At 41.9% G+C, this 19,318-nt stretch overlaps 1 protein-coding gene across 5 annotated transcripts in view; it reads right to left on the bottom strand.

The window, feature by feature from the left end:
• Nucleotides 1–1,493: 1,493 nt before the first annotated feature.
• NTRK2 (neurotrophic receptor tyrosine kinase 2) overlaps nt 1,494–19,318 on the bottom strand; it is a 317,064-nt gene continuing 299,239 nt past the window's right edge. For all 5 annotated transcript variants that reach the window (XM_019750104.2, XM_019750100.2, XM_074330613.1 and 2 more), the window contains 2 exons: nt 3,404–3,562; nt 1,494–2,503 (listed from right to left, as the gene is read on the bottom strand). In XM_019750104.2, coding sequence (XP_019605663.2) covers nt 2,318–2,503; nt 3,404–3,562 — 345 coding nt within the window. In that variant the 3' untranslated portion in view covers nt 1,494–2,317. The remainder of the gene's footprint in view (nt 2,504–3,403; nt 3,563–19,318) is intronic.

The raw sequence follows: 19,318 nt of genomic DNA, 5'->3' as shown, positions 1-19,318 counted from the left end.
CTAGAAAAGTTTTGTACAAATCTGCCTCTTTTTACTGCTTCACAGAGTGCCACAGTGTTTTAACAGTACCATGGGTCCTTAATAGGATATATACGTGCAGGTATATATCACAGAGATATGGCTTTCATTATATTATTATGTGTATTCTGGAGGGTTTTTATTTTCCCACTGACAAAGAGAACAAACAACTCAACTCCCATGTCTCATACACCAGCGCAGAACTTGAAGGGACTATAAGGTTTGTCTTATCCAACTCCCTTCACTTGACTGTAGGTGCTACTGGATTTCCTTTTGTTCTCTGCTAATTGACACTTTTGTTTGTCTGTTTGTTTGTTTGTTTGTTTTGAGAACTGGCTTTCAAACCTTATAATGGAAAATAAGGTGTTCCAGTAATTAAGAGCGCAAGCAAAACCTAAACAGAGCAATTGCACCTTCGGAAACAAATATGAAATAAAATGACTTAAATGAATTAAAATCACTCCCTTTCAAGCTGGCTCATGTTATAAAGATGTCAAGTTAGCAAAATTCCCCTCACAGAGGGTAGCAAGTTTTCTTCAGGAACAGAAATAGTTTTCTTCCTTGGTATAACTGATCACCCAAATAACTGTAAATTTCTATTTAAATTTACAACCTCTTTTCACAAAACCTGTGACTGTGCCCAGAAGTACACCTCCAAAGCTTGGTCTGGGCAGAGCCTCCCATTGGCATGCTGTGCCTAATTTTTTACTTCTTTTAATGGAGTGAAGAAAACAAAAGAGCATACTGACAGTTGGAATGAAACCACTCTCCCAACCAGAGCCCAGAGCAAGGACTTGGCCTGTGTACACTGAACTTCAATGCATATGATGTGCCCAGGGATGAGGTTTCCTTTCCCTCAGGGATTGACCTTGCTCTTCCCACAGTCCCACAGAGGGTTTGACGTGCACGAGGACATCCAGGCTTCAGGGTCCATATTTGTTAAAACCCATCACCACCATACGGCCCAGAGACATTTATATTCAGCTAATGAACTCCATTAGCTTCCCCTAATTATATAAGTTATACCTTTTATGAATCTGCTCTACATATCTGGGACACGATGTCTGGAACAGTAGTTTCTGCACACAAGGTAGTAATCGACGAAGACCATGCACAATTTTGCTTGCACAGTTAAAAGGATGGGTGGGGTAGCGGTCGGAGGGAAGTGCTATTTGAAAAGTTCAGTATAAGAGAAACTTGCCTCCGAATGTATAGCGTGTCCTATCTTTTCCAAGTCCTTGGCTTTCCTACCCAACCCTGAAATGATCTCTAGACAAGAATCCACCTGTTTTCAACTGAACTTGACAAAGGGTCAGTGGATAACACTTGGAAAAACAAACCAGTGGTATCGCCATGATCTACAAAACCAAGACTGTCTGAGTGTGTGATGCGCCATCTTTTGTCTCACGGAAGCCGTCTTTTCTCTCCACTATGCCCTAGTGTTTCTGGTGATGGAAAAAGAATAGTCCATGGCACAGAGTGCAACAGTCTTTTTACTCCTCAGAAAGGTCCTCAAGGGAAGGAGCCAAATACATTCCTCCCAGCTAACAGTCGCTGGTTTTTCCTAAGTAGGGACTGACGCCAGCTGATCCCAATGGTTGTCTTTGTTCCTCCCATATTGCGGTTTATAATAAATCTTCTTTCTCTCTGGTTTTAATCTCCCATAGATAAAGGCTTCCCAGATTGAATACAAGTTTTCTTTTTTTTCATACACAGGCTTAAGCCATCCAAAAACAATAAGAACAGTAATAATAATAAATAAATAGAAGTGAATCCATAGAAACTCTCGATGTCTGTACAGCAGAAGTGACAAAGTTTAAGTCAAATATTTGTTTTCCCTTTTTTTCATCCACATCAAAGGCAGGAATACAACAAGGCATTGTTAGTTGTGGTGGGCAAACTGGAGTGTCTGCTGATATAACAAATCAGGTTTGTTAAGGCCTTTGTCTATGCAGAGTTAATAGTAATGCAGAAGCCAAATCGATTAAAAAAGAAAGGGTAAGGACTGTGAAGCAGGGAAGAGAAAAGAAAAGAAAAGAGAAAACAAAAACTAGGGAACAAACCGAGGGAGATGGAAAGAGAGAAAGAGATAATGCCAAAAGGAAGTCCATACTGTGTCTACGGATGGAGAAGTACACATTGCTTCCCTCTGAAAGCTTCTTAGTGTCTTTGTTGTTAATACTGTCAGAGTAGAGAACAGAAGACTGATGGCATCCAGCGGCAGTTAAAAGACGTTCATCTTCTCGGCCCATCTGAGGAGGTGCTTTGGGAAGGATCGGTCAGTCTGGGGGAGAGGGCCCTAGCCTAGAATATCCAGATAGACCGGAGATGCCTTGGCCAAGTTCTGAAGGAGGGTGTGGATGCCCTTGATGTTCTTCCTCATGTGGGGCTCTCGTTGCCAGCACCCCAGCATCAACTCATAGACCTCTTGGGGGCACGTTCGAGGTCGCTGCAAGACTCTGCCCTGAGTGATGCATTCTATCACCTGGATGCAGATCAAAGACAGGATCAGACAAGAGCAAAAACAATGAGATGAAAATAAATGTCAGTCCAAAGAAAGCGGTGCTTTAAAGAAAGCCACTCATTGTTTATGGTTTTCAGGAGGAAGAGAGCAATTATTATAGGTTGGTATACATTATGGTTAATTGTATTGGTTTACACTCACTTTTCAGGCCACACTGATTTCACCAAACTGGTGGAGAAATAACTTATGTATAGGGGATGGTCCCAAACCTCACCCTAGAATTCCAATGTGTTTTTGTTTTACTGGCCTGAGATGGATCCTAGGTCACCTTTGTGTCAGGGTGCTGACTGATGAGGGACTTCCTCCCCCCAACCCCAGGCTATAGAAATGAGCAGTCATTTTAGATCATGGAATTGGACAAAAGACAGACTTGGGACTAAGGAAGATGTGAGGTGCCTGACCAAGAAGCTATACTTCAAATACAGACATATTTGTAAAAGGATTAGCATAGAAAAAACAAAATGCTTGAGTTTTTCACTTGAAGTGAATTATGGTAAAATGTGCAAAAAGGAAAGAACGGTGAAACCTTATTGGAATAATAAAAACAAAAACAAAAACCTTGCTGGACTCTAAGGGTGCTGGAATGTCACATCTGCTATTAATTTGTTAGATGAGCAGCACACAGTGATTCCTCAGTCTCGTCACCAGAGGGTCACAGGCCTGGCCGCAAACACTGTGCTTTTCCTTCTCTAGAGCTCTTAAATCTGGAGCTATACTTTGGCCATGACACTTAGGTTCACAGCAGGCCATTTGGGAGGTGCTGTTCCCAACAAAGCCATATAAGATCGTGTTCTAACTTCCGGCCAAGGAACACCTCTCGGTGTTAGCCCTTCTGGGGGTCTCGCCCAGCCCACCGCGTACCTCATTGTTGGACAGCTGGTACCAGGGCTGTTTGCCATATGTGAAGATCTCCCACAACACGACCCCCAGGCTCCAGACGTCACTTTCCGTGGTGAATTTTCTGTACATGATGCTCTCTGGAGGCATCCAGCGAATGGGCAGCATCGTGTGGCCACCGACCTGGCAAAAAAGGGGTGAACAAGGAGGCATCAGTCACCCCAAAATCAAGTTCCCACCATCAGAGGAAAAGGTGTGGAAGGGAGACGTGAGGGACATTTTTTTTCCTTTCCCTGATTTGTATTCATTAATTTTAATTGTTTAAAAACACATGTGGTGATGGAAGAAGCACTGACTCTGGGTGGTGAACACACAATGTGATATATGGATGATGTATTACAGAATTGTACACTTGAAACCTATGTAATTTTACCAACCATTGTCATCCCAATAAATTAAAAATAAATAAAAACACATTAAGGAAATACAATTTCTTTATAATCTCAAGCACCACTGATAGAGAGCAAAGAATGGTCAATGCATTTTCCCATATTATTTGCAGTTCTCTTTCAAAAGTAGATAGGAGCAGAACTATTTGGTGGATGTTCATTTGGATCAACACACCACACACACACACACACACACACACACACACACTTTTTTTCTGGTACGTTGATTAAACCTTCTAATTAACAAGGTAAGTCTGATCAGGATAACGAAGAGTGGATTCTGTTCCAAAAATGACCCACCAAGTGACTCTACTTTCTTAGCAAGGCCAGAGTTCTTCTAGTTTAAGGTGTTAGAATGAGTGCACAGCGCTTCCTCAAACACCCTTGCCACAACCAAGTGATGGACAGGGAAGAAATTATTATTCCCATTTTACAGATGAGGTAAAACACAAAGAAGTCAGTTTTTTGGATTCTGAGCTCAGGACATTTCTCTATGACCGGACACTACAACCAAGCTTATTTATAAAAATAAATAAATGACTACGGTTTTGAAAAGCCCATTGTAGTAAAAACAGGGAGCCTGAGGAATGAGATAGTAAGAGTATTAGCACAGGCAAAGAGAACTTTATTTAACACAGTAGACTTGTTTATGGTTTCCTACTTCCTGGAGAAAAGTGAAGAATTCCATTTTCAGGTTTGTAGCACATCAGCGCTGTCTGATTTCTGCACAGTAGCCCTATGGGTGGTAGGTCCCAATTTTCATGCTGGTAAACCTCAGTACTACCAGCCAAAATGCCATGCCTGACACCAGGGCAACAGGTGAGCTCACAGACAGCAGGAATTACCTCACTGACAACTCTCAGACCCTGAGATCTGAGACTAATGCTACATAGAGCTTCTGCCCAACTTTAATTCTCAATATCCATTTCTGACTCATTAAAGGAAGAAAACGGACTAACAGTGCCTGAAAAATGCTGCTCAACTCCAGAGCCCAAGGTGCTGAGATGGTCAGAGATGTCTAATATGCTTGGTGATTTCAAATGATGCTCTTAGCATCAAAGAAAGCACAAATGTGAAAGGAGGAGGGTGTTCTTTTGTTGTTGTTGTTTTCCATTTTTCTCTGTGCAAGACTCCCAACCTGACAAGGAAGAACATAACTTTCTGCCTCAAGGTCAAGCTGCCCCCATATCTTTCCTGTTCAGCTTTGAATACACCCAAAGTTCATACACTAAGTAGAGACTAGACACCTCCCATCAGCTTCTGATTTCCTCATTTTCTTCTCATCCCTGCAGTGACAGGTAGTGACTTTTCAACAAGCACAAATTTTCCTCATAAAGCTGCCTGGACAGGCCTGAAGATGATGACAATACTCACCATCAGGGTCTATATTCAAAACCCAACCTGTGTGACGTAGGCACTGACCAGCCAGAGAGAATGGTAAACTGATTTGAAGGTGTGTTTGTGGGGGTGGGGGGGAGAGATAGGGAAACACTTAAAAACATCTTCTAGAACAAGACAGCTAAAAAAAGAAACCTCTGAGATGTGTTAACATAGTGAGATACCATACTTTCTATATTCCTTGTGGATTCCCAGCTGTAGTGCAGTGGACAACTCTCAGTTCATGACATTAAAAACATTGGATTCCAAGGCACACTCTAATATGCCATTTCCTAGATGGGTAAACTTGACTAGTTGCCAAACTTCTTTTAGGCCAAGTTTCTCCAATGATAAAATGTAGGTAACAATGAATACCTTCCAGGGCTGTCGTGAGGTAAATGCCCAAGCAGGCAATATTTGCAAAAGTGCTTTATAAATTTTAATGCACGAAATACTTTCAAGGTGTTGCTTTCTTCTCTGTAATCTTACTGATTTCCTCAGTGGGAAGCAGCCATTCTGGAGACATTGAGAGTCAACATGTGTGTCTCTCCCATACTCCTCACTCTGCAATGATAAGTTTGTTGGGGTGCCTCTGACTGCAGCACCTACTCTACCAGGTTTTCTGTCCTGTAATGCTAATGGCATTACCCTCACACACAGAGAAAAAGCTCCTGTTGTTTCCTTTAAAGGACAAAAGAAAAAAGAAAAGAAAAAAACTCCAAATTTTGATTTACATGTTTTCCCATTTGATCATTTATTTTATGTTTGTAGTCTCTTTGGGACAGATTTTTCACTTCAATTCTTTCAAGAACCACTTCTGGGATTCCACACATGCTGTTATAAATAATGCTTTCCTTGTTCTGATGTCAAACGGGTGAGTGTGGGAGAATCTAGTAAAAGTTCAAGCAGGGTTCACAAGTTTTCTAAACCCGTTTAGAACATTTCTGAACATTTTTCAGCCCTTTCTTAGGATTTTGGAGCATATCACAAAAGTAGACCAAAAAAAAAGAAAAAAGTCACCATTGTTACAAATTACTGTCACATTCCAGTCACAATCACTGGATGGTTTTGGGAACCTCACAAAACCACATACTGTGCGGCAACAAACAAAATGAGACATTTGTTTTGTGTTGTGCCACTTGGCAACTTGCCCTCACACCCTTGCTTAAATATTTGTAAGATGGAGTACGATCCCAAGTACGACACTGGGAGTCAGAGCTGCTGCTGCTTTGACTGCCGGATACGCTCTGGTGCCTAAAGAGGTTCTCCAGGGATGTACTTGGGTCAGGCCACATGCTCTTCACTAAACTCACTGGATTGAATTGATGCAAGATGGGAAATCCAGTTAGCCGGAGGGCTGACTTGGATTTGCAATTTTCATTTTCTTCAACCCAAGAGACTGAGGTTCTAGTTCTACATTCACCCACCACTACTTACTTTGTCACCATAACCATCCATCAACATTTAGCACCTCACCTTGATAAAGAACTTCCACTCAGTTATCTCACTGGAACACAATAGTTACCCTCTTGGGTAGAGATTGGCTTACCTTCATATTACAAACAATGCCTCTAAAGTTCAAAGTGTTAAGTAGCTTTCTTAGAGTCACACACATAATGCCTCCTCACTGGATAGCTTACATGCATTCTGAGTCACTCTGAAGCTGGGTCACTCTGTGTTTCCACCTTCTGCAGTCTCCAACACAGGCCCTGCGATCAGCCAGCAAGCTGAGTTGTGAATCCTCCCCCAGGCTGAACTACTCAAGCCTCTTGGAAAATTTGATCTCCTTTCCTTTCTACCTACTTCCCAAAGGTCTCCTAAAGGTAAGCTCAAGTTCTATATTTCAAGGAACTCTCTGTCCCTGCTATAGCTCAGTGATTTTCTCAGTACCAGGAAGCCTAGCACCCTTTAGTACAGCTCAGGTATAACACTGCAGGCCAGGAACGCCCTTCTTTTGCTAGTGGGTCACTTACCTCAAGAAAGATGGATGCTAATCAGTTATGTCTGACAGGGCATGACAGGGGGTCAGTGGGCGAGCATACCACGTCTTCCAGTGGCTTTCTTGTGAGTGCTGATATTTAGGAAGGAAATCTCAATGTATTATTTCAAAGAGATCAGCAGTATTCACTGCTTTCCTATCTATCCTTCGGTAACTTCTCTAAACTCTCAATAGAACCAAGCCTTAGACTAAATATATAGAAACTGGCTTACCTATTTGACTCTACAAATAAAAACCATTCAATGAAATTTATAACTTCTAAATAAAGCATAACCAAAACTACTGGGGTTCGCCTGGAGCATAAATGTTCTCTAAATTGTAAGAGAAATCCCATTCCTCCGTTTGCCATCTGTACAATAGACAGGGGAATCTATGGTGCAGACTTGGAACTATTCAATCTGGGAATGAAGTCTAAAAAGACGTCATAAAGCATAACATGAAGGGGGTATTGTTCTACAGGTGGTGACCAGTAGGTCATACCTTTGGAGGCTGGAGAACAAGGACAGAGGCTGAAGAAAAAAATTAAACCATGAAAAAGAAAAGGACTGAATGACCACCAGGGCTGCTAACCATTGCAACATGGTGAAATCAACAAAGCTAGCCAAGACAATGTCTGAAGTCCGTGGCCAAAAGGAAATCCCGCAGTGCCGAAAATAAATCAAGTTATGGAAAATAACAAATTCTGTTTTTAAAACATATCAAGAAAAGAGTGGTTCATGTTTATTTCCATGACGCCTCATCATTTTGACAGTGATATGTATTGGATGATCTGGTTAAAAGCAAAAATAACAACTGTGTTCTAGTTAAAATACCTGGGCCTGGGCATCCTTTAAATCTACCTGCTTGAAAGGTATTTAACACAATAAATCCTGGAGAGAATACTAAAAGGCCCTTGGTAAAACTGTCTTGCATTAAAAAATCAATGATTTTATCATTTTAAAATCAAATTGGACACATCTAATCATTCCAACTACAATATTTATTTCTTATCCAATAAATACTATTTGGGTACATACTTTTTTGGTCATTAGGTTTTAAATTGTGAAAATTTCCCCATCACTTAACAAACAATATGATTTATCTTTCTACATTGGAAAATTAGGATTTAGGGAAGTCGAGGAACTTGCTGAGGAAGTATAGATTTGAACTGATGACCAGAAGTATTGACGACAGCTCTCTATCCCACCATTATTCATAGTGGGAGTCTAGGTTCTTTCTTATTTTTTTTACAAATATACGAAGCATCTTTTCCCCTCATACAAGTTAATGAGGAATGCACAAGCCATTTTCAGACACACTGGGAGATGAGTGAGGAGGTGACAAGTTTAGCTCTTCTTCTGTTGGGCTTCCCATAAAATGCATCTCCAATCCTCCTTGGTCCCTCTTCTATTGTATCCATTCTTCTTAGTGTTGCCTCTTCCCAGTCCATTCCTGCCTCTGTTTTTTTGAATCTCCTCTCAAGTCTCACTTGTCCAGCCCCATTTCAAATACCAAGATTGCATTTAGTCTGATTCTTTTTATCTCCCCGAATGATTATGCTTATCCCCACCACAACTCATTATCTGTCCATGGTGATGCCTAGTCTCCCTTCTGTGCTTACGAGAGCTACAACGGTAGGCTAGAGCCTTTCTGTAGATCCAACGCATATGCCTACCTGGCTTTGAAACCACTGGTGATTTAAAGTGAGTAATACTAATCCAGGATCTTCTAAACTCAACAAGCAAACACCAATGATGCCTGGGAGGCCACTTTCAGCTTGTGGTATTTACTCAGTGAGTGAGTGATAACTTGTTTGGAAGCCAAACATTTTACTCCCTTAGAAACACACAGACCAAAGGGCAAGCCCCATTAAGAGATGATTAGCTGTCAGAGGCTTTTGGCTGCATTAAATATTGAAAAGGCTCCTAGACCTCCTTACACACCCTACACCCAATCGCCTTGTTTCAACAGTTTCTCTCGATGTGCTCCTTAACAATTCATAAAAGCTATAAACTTTAAGAAATAGCTGGATCTAATTTCCTTATTTATTATGTGTTGCATCTGTAGGATGAAGTTAAAAAAAAAATGAAGGGAAAAACCATTCATGCAAAATATTCCCCTTAGAGAACCTGGAACCATTATGGTGGGTCAAACTATGGGCGTTTTCTGACCACATCCAGGAAGATCAGAATTCTCCTATTATAATGAGTGATGAGGTGGTGCTTTTGTGGCGTGTGGCTACGGAACCAGGGGATACTTCATGGGAAGAAAGTCAACCCTCCTGGCCATGCCTAGAAGTTCTGAATGAATGCAGCTCTGGTTGAGTAAGGAGTGGGAACTGACTACTGCTATGCCTGAAATTGCTGTTATTTGCAGCCTAGAAAATCTTTCATTGTCTTTTAACATAGAATCTGGTCATTATTGATCATATGGTCATAACATAAAGGCTATGACTGAGTAACTTCAAGCCAAGTATTTTGGGATTTGTCATAGAGAAGAAGTGCGGGACCTTATTGCTAAGAATAGTTTTGCAAATCCTTTTTGCTATAATTAAATCTCTATCCTGCCAGAATAGAGCAAATGATCATGTGTGGAAGGGAAAGGTCCCAGAGCCGTCATTGCTTTCTCCTGACACTCGGATTCTAGGTCAGCAGATAAGGCAAACTCAATAACAATTTCTACTGAGAATTCTATTAGGTTGGTGCAAAAGTAATTGCAGTTTAAAAGGTTAAAAACAATTGCAAAAACCGCAATTACTTGTGCACCAACCTAATAATATCTTTATTCTACCATGAAATAATAATAATACAAATAATGAAAATAACAACAATAATAATAATGCCTCATGTTAGTATAACACTTTTTTTTTGCTTTTTCATAGCATTTCCATATTTATTCATTCTATAATAATTGTACCTACCTCAAAATATGGTTGTGAAGATGAAATGAATTGATATTAGAAAAGCTTTGTGTTGCCATTGCATAATGTCATTTATATGACATTCTTGAAAAGGCAAAACTATAGGTCTAGAAAACCTATGGTCGACAGGGGTTGGGAATTGGGAGTTGGGGAGGGATTTGCCTTAGAGGGGCATAAGGGAATTTTGTGAGGTGATAGTAACGTTCTATATCCTCATTGTGGTGGCAGTTAAATGACTGTTTGCCAACACTCAGAACTAGACAATAAAAAAGGTGAATTTTACTATACGTATATTACATCTCAATGAACCTGACTTAAAAATAAATAAATAAATCTCTTAGAATAACATTCAGTACATCATAAATGTGCAAAGTATATTAGCTGTTGTTGTTACGCTAAGTAATTGATTTTCCAATAATCTTATAGCGTACGTCAGGCAGGTAACTGAGAGTTGCCCAAATGATGAACGGGAGGGCAAAGCCTTTGGAAAGAACTAACACAGCAAGCTGACTGGTGCATGATGACTGTGCCTGATATATCACTCAGCATCAGGAGGTTGTATACTCCAATGTCATACGTTTCATCAAGAAGTCATTACTTTAATGTTCAATATTACTGAGTTTTTTATGACCTCCTATGCATTATGATTTTTAACCCAAGAGATCATCTGACTCTTTAGCATGTGAGACCGAAGCATTACATCCTTTCCTTGTGAAAAGCCACAGGGACTGACTTAGTGCTGGGCAAAGGCGATATATATTCATGTCCTTGACTGTTATGGTGATTGCATTATGTTGGTTTAGTATCCAAATTCCAATGTGAAATTGTCTCTATGGAAATAACTCAGAAAGACTGGCATTCTAGCTAGCTTTTAGAAAGGAAGAAATCAATGACTTGTCAACAGAGCGGGGTGGCGGGGGGATAGCTTCTCTATATCAGAAATAGCGCTGTTCGTACCAGCTGGGATTACCGTGATTACTGCTGCCCTGGGTGCATTACATCCTGTAAGTGGAGAGATCAGGTTTCTGGGTGGACACCACATATCTGTCCCACCATTAACCCCAGCTTTTTAGTTAACACCGAAGACCCTGACAGAATGTACATTCCACCATTAACCAGAGATGAGGACTTAATACACCAGAGCCAGTTAAAAATGATTAGGGTCCTGTTTCCTCCCAGTTCTTTCTGATACAGGAACTGATGTCAGCGTCCACACGAGTGCAACAATAATGGGAAAGTGGCTTTCTCTAGCGAACTCTGAATGCCTACCTGGCATCATTACGGTCCTTTTCTGCAATGTCTATGATATATGTAATATGTAGAGATCGTGACCTCGATTTAAAGGACATCATGATTTCTTATCATGCTTGTGAGAGCTAGGAAGTCATGTAATAAAAGTACCTCTCAATTACTGAGCACCTACTCTATGTGCTCTGTTCTGTGCTAAAGACATTACCTAGATTTAAAACTCACTTTTCTCATACCTTTCCCGACATACCTACAGATAAAATGTGCCCATAGGAAGTGCACATATTACAAGCAGCAGCTGTTTCACAATTGTGAAATCTGAGCTCTCTTTCGGATCAGCAGCTTTTCTGTGCACAGTGAATAGTGGCAGCTCAGTGCTATGGAAAACCAATGTGGTGTCACTGGTTGTTTCTCGAACCTCTCCACATGTAATATATAATTAATTTTGCTGTTTTCATAGGCCTTTGTTTCAGTGCATTTAGTTAGTGCACATAGTGTCATCCCCAGCATTGTGGGGGAAACAATGTTGAACAAGATTAGGTCCTTGACCACAGAGCTTATTCTGTAACCATAATGCAAGGTAGAGAATTGATGCCATTGTGGACATGTGAGCAACTGGTCATGGATCATGATACTAGAGAAGTGTGGCCCACTCCTTAATCTACTGATGCTTTTAGCTCCCTTCCTCTAAGCACTCAATATCAGGATGCCAAAACACCTGCCACTGTATCCAAAGGGTCACATAAAAGGAGACTATTGGGAAATATCAGAAGAGAAAGTTTTCAAAAAAGATCAAGACCCCAATTCCTCACTGAAATGTCTTGAGAAGAAGAAGTTGGCCACAATGCCCCACAGAGGCTGTGATGGCCGAGTTGTGTTTAGCTTTGTAGCTAGTGTTGAAATTTAGTCACCATTTATTGTAGGCCTGCCACATGCAAGGGACATCCAAGAACTTGACACATATTACTTCACTGAGCTGCACTGAACCAGAAGCTGAGCCAATGCAGGGATGAAGAGGGCACCTGAGTTAGGGATAACCATCAGCTGCATGTGACAGACAGTGGCTTAATCGTGGGAGACATTCACTTCTCTCACTTACTGAAGTCTGAAGTACGCAGTCAAGGGCTGGTGAAACACTCTGAGAAGTCCTTCCAATGATATCTTTTAAGATACATCGCAAATATGACCACTTCGTTTCACCTCCATTTTGATCTCTCAGTTCCATCATTACCCTCCCTAGGCTACTGCCACAGCCTCCTAACGGGTCTACCCATTTCCCTCTTACCTTTCTCCAATCCACTGTCCATTTAATAGCTAGAACAATAGTCTTAAAAGATCAATTGTATCAAATCATTTGTTTTTGCTATAAACTCTTCAGTGACCTCCCATTGCTTAGGATAAAATTAAAAATAATTAAAATGGCTGATAACACCCTGGTTGACCTTAGTGCCTCCTTCACTGGTCTCTTCTTATGCTTTCCCCCTTTCCTTGCAGTGAGCCATCCATATTGGTCTCAAACATCTTGGTACTTTCTCACCTTAGGCCCTTCACACGTGTACCTCCTCAATTTTCACCTGGCTAACTTCTCAGGACTTAACTTAAATACCATACTTTTAGACATCAAAAGCAAGTTACACTATCAGGCAGCACTACTTACTTTCCCTTCACAGCACCAAACAGTTGTAATGATAGGCTTATTTGCATGGTTACATGCTTGCTATCTCCCTCTGCCTGTAGATTACAAGCTTCATGGAAGAAAACACTATCCAGTGCTTGGATGCTCAATAGATATCTGTCAAAGGAAGAGATTGCACTTAGCTACCTCGGGCAATGGACTTGGTGGATAGAAAATTCAGTATGAAATAAATATGGAAGGAGAACAAGGCACTAAAGCCAGACAGGTAGCTTCCTGTAGGCCTATGTAGGCATGAACCCCCTTGGAGCTGAGAGAGGGGAAAAGGAAAAAATGGACAGTAGCCGATTTGCTTTAGAGAGCGACACCCGTTTCTAATTTAAACTACAAATAAGGAATGAAAACATACATATGTTGTACACGGAGTAATGAGCATATGGGATAAGTTATCAAGAAAGCCATGTGAGCTGAAATTAATGGGCTGAGGTGACACCTCGGTTGAGCAGGGGGTGTGAAGGTGCTGAGAGAAGTCAGAGAGAATGGAAGGGCTGGGTGTCCTGTCCCCAAGTTTCCCTTCCCTTTGCTTGTCCTGTGTTATGTCTCATTGGTCATCCCAACTTCACCCCATGAAGCCATCCCACTTACAGAGGACCCCTTATAGCCCCATCAAAATTCCCCAATGGGAAAATCTCAGAGTGGCAGAGGCTTGGAGGTAGGAGAGGCTTGCCCTGAAGCAGCCTTGGTATGGCACCACCAATGCTTAGTTGCAATGGCTGGAGAGGTAAAGGAGGCAGATGGAGATTTTGAGATGAGGTCTAAACGCGCCAAACCAGGCCCCAGCATCATCACTGCTTCTGCATGAGCTCTGACTCTCGCCTACCGCCATAGCTCCACAACCCTAAACCATGACCAGAGCACTGTGGAGTAACTAAACTCTGGAGAAGTTAAGCTAAAAGCCAAATCCCCATCTTTGAAGGACTATCCATCTTCATCACAGCAGATAATATTAAGAAAAACTATTATAACACTTTTGGGGATAAAACCCCTGTTGCATATAGTATAGATTGATCTTTTTAATCACTGAGCTGATAATCATTTGTTTATTTTGGTATCATTCACTCATTCAGCAAAAATGTATTGAGCTACCTCCTGAGCATTGTTCTAGGCACTGGGGACACGGGTATGAATCAGCTCCACGTCCTCATGAAGCTCTCCATTTAGTGGGAGATACAGAACATATATAAGTAAACAGATACCTATGCATGGTAATGTCAGGTGGTGATAAATACTGTAAAAAAAAAAAAGAGTACAAGGATAGAGGGGCAGTGCTCCTTAGATAAGAAGGTCAGCAAAGGCTTTTCTGAGCAGGTGACATCTAAGCAGAGATCTGAAGAAAGTGAAAAAACAAGGTATGCAAACATTAGGAGGAAGTACATTCCAAGCATTGGTCAGCAGGTGCAAAGGCCCTAAGGTAGAGCAACCTGGATGTGCTTGAACAGCAAAGAGGCCAGTATGGATGGAATGACAAGGGAGGGAATGGTGGGAAAGCAGGTGGAGTGTTACCTGGGGCCATCATTGGTGGGGTTTTATGTAATGGTGCACCTGCACTGAAGGGTGTGTGTGTAGTGCTATATATCCACATCTGTAGCTATATTTATATGTTAACTTCTACATGTAAATAATACGCTACATCAGATATTTTTAGGTAAGTGACTTAATATTATGGGGTTTTACAACAAACACATAATCTATGACCTATTATTACCATTTACTAGGGAGGGAAACTAAGACCTAGAAGCCCAAGGCCACAATCATAATCAGAGTCCAAGGTGGCAATGGAAGACAGATGTTTCAAATCCACTAAGTTTGCCCCTTTCTCTTTGATTTTTTTGCCTCTTATTTTGCACCACTTCTTCAAACTCGACTGGTGGCATGACCAGCTATGCAAGCTTACTAAAAGTAATCACCAGCTACTTTCTCTGAACCCTGTCAAGAGGAAATCCCTTCTTCTCAGATTCAAAGAATTCGACAATTACATCAATGCACTGCAGCAATAACCAATGCTTTCTTTTTGCAGGAAGTGATGGACTTAAGAAACAAAGTGGGTCTGATTGTGTGGGTCCCCCACCCCTTTCTTTCAATGGAACAAGGAAGGGGCAGTAGATGGATCCTATTACTTCTAGTCCCTGAAGTAGCACAGATGTATTCCTGAGTTTCTCAGGATGATGAGTTATAGCCCCCTTGGTATTTAGCTTTAGGATTTATGCTGATGGTCTCTGCATACTTCTCTCTGTCAGTACATGAGTAGGAGACTCCTTCCACACCACTTTGTTTTTCCTGATTGTTTCCCCAATATTCCACCAGTTATATGATCACATCCTTGCTGATGTCACTCATTGATGCCTAAAGCAATTCCTTCCTTTGACTTCCTTTGAGGAAGAAAGCTGCCCTTGTGATATCCCAGGGGAGAAAAGATTCCATAATATTGAAGTCCTTAATCATGGTCTGTCAGCATTCTTTCTTTGTGCATCTTCCTTCCTTCCTCTCAATCCCATAGTCAACCCACGCCCATTTTTATGCACATTTCCTCCCAAGGTCTCTATCCCTGCAATTACATTTTGTTTATACCAAAGCATCTATTTAAGTATAGATCATTGGCATTGAGAATACTATATTTACTGGTTAATCTCTACTTGAATCCATTTAAGGAAATAACTTTCATGAAACACATAAAAGTCTTTAGGCATTACAATCTACTCTATGAATACAGACTCAGGGATAACAGTTCTCTTCAGCCCTGAATTTGCCTTTCGAAATGAAGACAAGAACACTCTAGAGAAGAGTAAGGTTTATACATAATAAACCAGCTACTGGAAATTAACTTAAAAAACTGTAGGGAAAGGCAGAGATGATTCCCAACTTAAGAACATTGGACTTTAAACAATCTGCCCCCTTTTCCAATGGTTGTCTGTCCTCTACTTACCCAAGCAATAAATGTCCTTAAATGTCCTCCCCTTTTTGAGCCCCTGCTCCTCCATATGTCTTCCCCATCCCCTTAAATAGCACCACCATCCCCACCAATCACCACTATTTCTTTTTTTTTTTTTTTTTTTTATTAATTAGTTTCAGGTGCACAAGACAAAGCAAAACTTAGACATTTATCATTTATATCCCCCACACTGTGTGAAATCACCACTATTTCTTGTTCAAAGCTAAAAACCTAGGAGCTACCATTGATTCTTTATTTTCCCCTTACTCTCTTTATCAAAGTCATCAATAGGTTCTTTCAGTCCTACCTGCAAAACTTACCTTGAGTGCACCTCCTTGCCCATTTCACTATTACCCGACTCCACGTTGCTATATGCTTGCACCCAGCTTACTGCAGTAGCGTCCTCTGAGCTATCTCAGCTCTAACCCCAGCTCAGCTGGAATCCTATGGGAGTTCTTATCATCTTAGCCTGGTCTGGCCTGAGGCTCAGCGTGTCATTTGAAGATACCTTTATCCTGCCCAGAGAAACTCCCTCATGGTCTTGGTGGTTTGTTCCTGCTGCTTCTGCCCCAAAGGAATGACTCTCTGGATGACTCTCCTCTTTGCTCCAGATTTTACCTTTACCTATCATCATAACTATATTCAAATAAAACTTAATCCTGGAGGGGTCAAATAACAAAATGTATATGCTCAGGTGGTTAGTTCATTACAAGTTGTATTTGGTAAAATTTGCAGAAGACATGAATGCTTCTTTTCTGAGGAATTTGTGAAACACTTTTAATCCATTTGCTAAGCACTTTAACGGTCACTTCATTGCCTCTCTAAATTAAATCACTAAAGTTGCACCATTATTGTAAAGTGGGAAAGGTGGTTTACTCCTGGAGGGAAAAATTAGGTTCAGCAGAAGGGGAACCCAAAACGATCTTTATAAAGTAAAACGCCACAGAGAGACCACAGCAACTAATAGCATCTGGGCAGCCCTGCATATCCACACATCTGAGGTTCAGGCCAGACATGGACGGCGAGCCTCGGGGGTCAGGCTCTTAACGATCTCTGCTAATGAAAACTCAGCCAATCAGAACTGGCCTCATTCTCATAGTTATCCTCTTGAGGTCTTCAGAAATTACGACCAGGCTTGCTTTGCATTTATATCACCCATGTCCTGGTCTGGCAAACTGGGAGCTAGGCAGTGGGGCGTAGTAGAGAAGCAGGCCAGGGAGTGGCCTGAACACCACCTTCAAGTGATGAGGCAGTATCATCAGGAGAATAATGCCCGGCTGCTCGTCACTAAGGGCAGGTCAAGAAAAGGTGAGGGTCAGTTGTCACACCAGGACCTTATATTAGAAACAGTCAGCTTTGTGATATTCATGGCCAATAGGTCATTAACTGCTTGAATGCTCAGATGAGGGCAGCTGTGAAGTCCTCTTCTCTGTGCACCTCTGACGTCCTATGTTAAGGTGTTCCATGGGGGTTTTCCAGGCGTTCCTGGATTTAAAATCTTAGGCCTGTAGCAGAGAGAAAATGAGCTCTGGGTACTCCGTATGCTAAAGAAAGCCTCTGGCTCAGCCAGGGTCCAGCACAGGATTTGACTGCTGGATCTGACTCCTGCTTCCATAATAGAAAAAGGCCTAGCACAAGCACGCGCCACCTTAGATAACCTGTCCTCTCTGTCTGTGTGGGGAGAGAACTGAGAAGGGGAATAAGCAAGAGTGATGGGGCTATAGGTCTGGGGGCCACTGGTGGAATGTTCCTGAAGAGAGGTCATTTCCTTTCCTCTCTTTGTCTCTCTGTTTCCCCCATCCTCAACCTGAAATCAGGGAAGGGGCTTCAAAAGAGTTCCTGAGAAAGACCGGGGGTGCCTTAAGAAGGGGAGACAGGGACCTCATTTTACATTTGAGCTCTGTTTAGGCAGCAGACTGTGTGCACTGCAAAGGAAAAGGGAAGTGGATGGACAAAGATTGATAGAGCGAAAATGGGCAGCAGGAGAGCCTGATCTCCCATCTTGTAGAAGGGCAAAGATGCGTGAGTTTGTCGTGGATACGTGAACACTGTGGAAAGCATCTACGTTTGAGCCTCCTTTTCTGTGCCCTGGCTGCCCACAGGTGAACACCTGACCCACAGAGGTGTTAGCAGAAAAACAGTGATTGGCAGAGAAGAAGGTGATAACTGAGAGATAAAGAGATGTTTGCCTTTCATCCTTAATCTGTCCTCCCAGCTCGTAACCTCGTAACCTCGTAGGAGCTACAGCCAGAAGAGGAGAAGGAAGTCCAGCCTGTGATGCTGGAAGGGGAAGCTTTGAAATTCACAGAAGAATGAAGTTGTAAACTGGATTCAACTGATTTCATAGCTGAAGGTGAACAGAAAGACATGGAGGAACCTTAACTAAGTGAAAGAGCCCGTTAGAAACGGTTAAATACTGTGTGATTCCAACTGTGTATATGACTTCCTGGAAAAGGCAAAACTATGGAGACAGTAAAAAAAGAAAAAGAAATCAGTGGTTGCCAGGGGCTAGCAAGGAGGGAGGGAAGAATAGGCAGAGCACAGAGGATTTTTAGGACAATGTAACTATTTTGTATGCTACTACGGTGGCTACAGGTCACTATACATTTATCAAAACCCATAGAGTGTACAACACCAAGAGTGAACTCTTCTGTAAACTATGGACTTGGGGTGGTACTGATGTGTCCATATGGATTCATTGATGATAAAAAATGTCCCACTCTGGTGGGGGATGCTGAACGTAGAGGAGGCTGTGCGTATGTGGGGGCAGGGGCTTATAGGAATTCTCTACTTTATGCTCAGTTTGGCTGTGAATCTAGAACTACTCTAAAAAATAAAGTCTGTGTTTTACAAAGTGGTGTCCTGAGGACACGGCTATGGCAGTGGCAGAGGCTTGGTTGCTTAGTTGGCATCCATGCCATCTGAAATTTCAGGAAAAGAGATTGCCAGCCCTGCGCTGTCCTCGGTGTGATCTGCTGTCCTTCACTGCACTGTGGAAGGTGCTCTGTAGAAGCTGAGACCCTCAGCAGTGAACACAGAAGTATGGCTCAGAGGAAACCAACAGAGAATGCAGCAGGGTTGAACGTGGCATGAAGTGGTCCACCCCGGGGCAGAAGTCAGTGCGGCTGGAAGTCCTCTCTGAACGGGAAACAGGAAACTGCTGCTCAGGAGCCTTTGAAATGGGGACACAGCTAGTGCTTGGGCAAGAGGCCGAGAAAATGTGGGGCAGGACCATTCTCACCAAGATGAAATTAAGTTTACCATGGAATGCACACACTGTTTCCCTGGCATGTGAATGAAAAAAAAAAAAAAAAAGAGAGTGAGACCTTTTTGTTTTAATTTTGA

The sequence above is a fragment of the Rhinolophus sinicus genome, linkage group LG04, assembly GCF_036562045.2.
Source record: "Rhinolophus sinicus isolate RSC01 linkage group LG04, ASM3656204v1, whole genome shotgun sequence".
NCBI lineage: Eukaryota > Metazoa > Chordata > Mammalia > Chiroptera > Rhinolophidae > Rhinolophus > Rhinolophus sinicus.
Note: the sequence above shows the minus strand (reverse complement) of the source record. Positions and strands in the feature narration are given on the sequence as shown.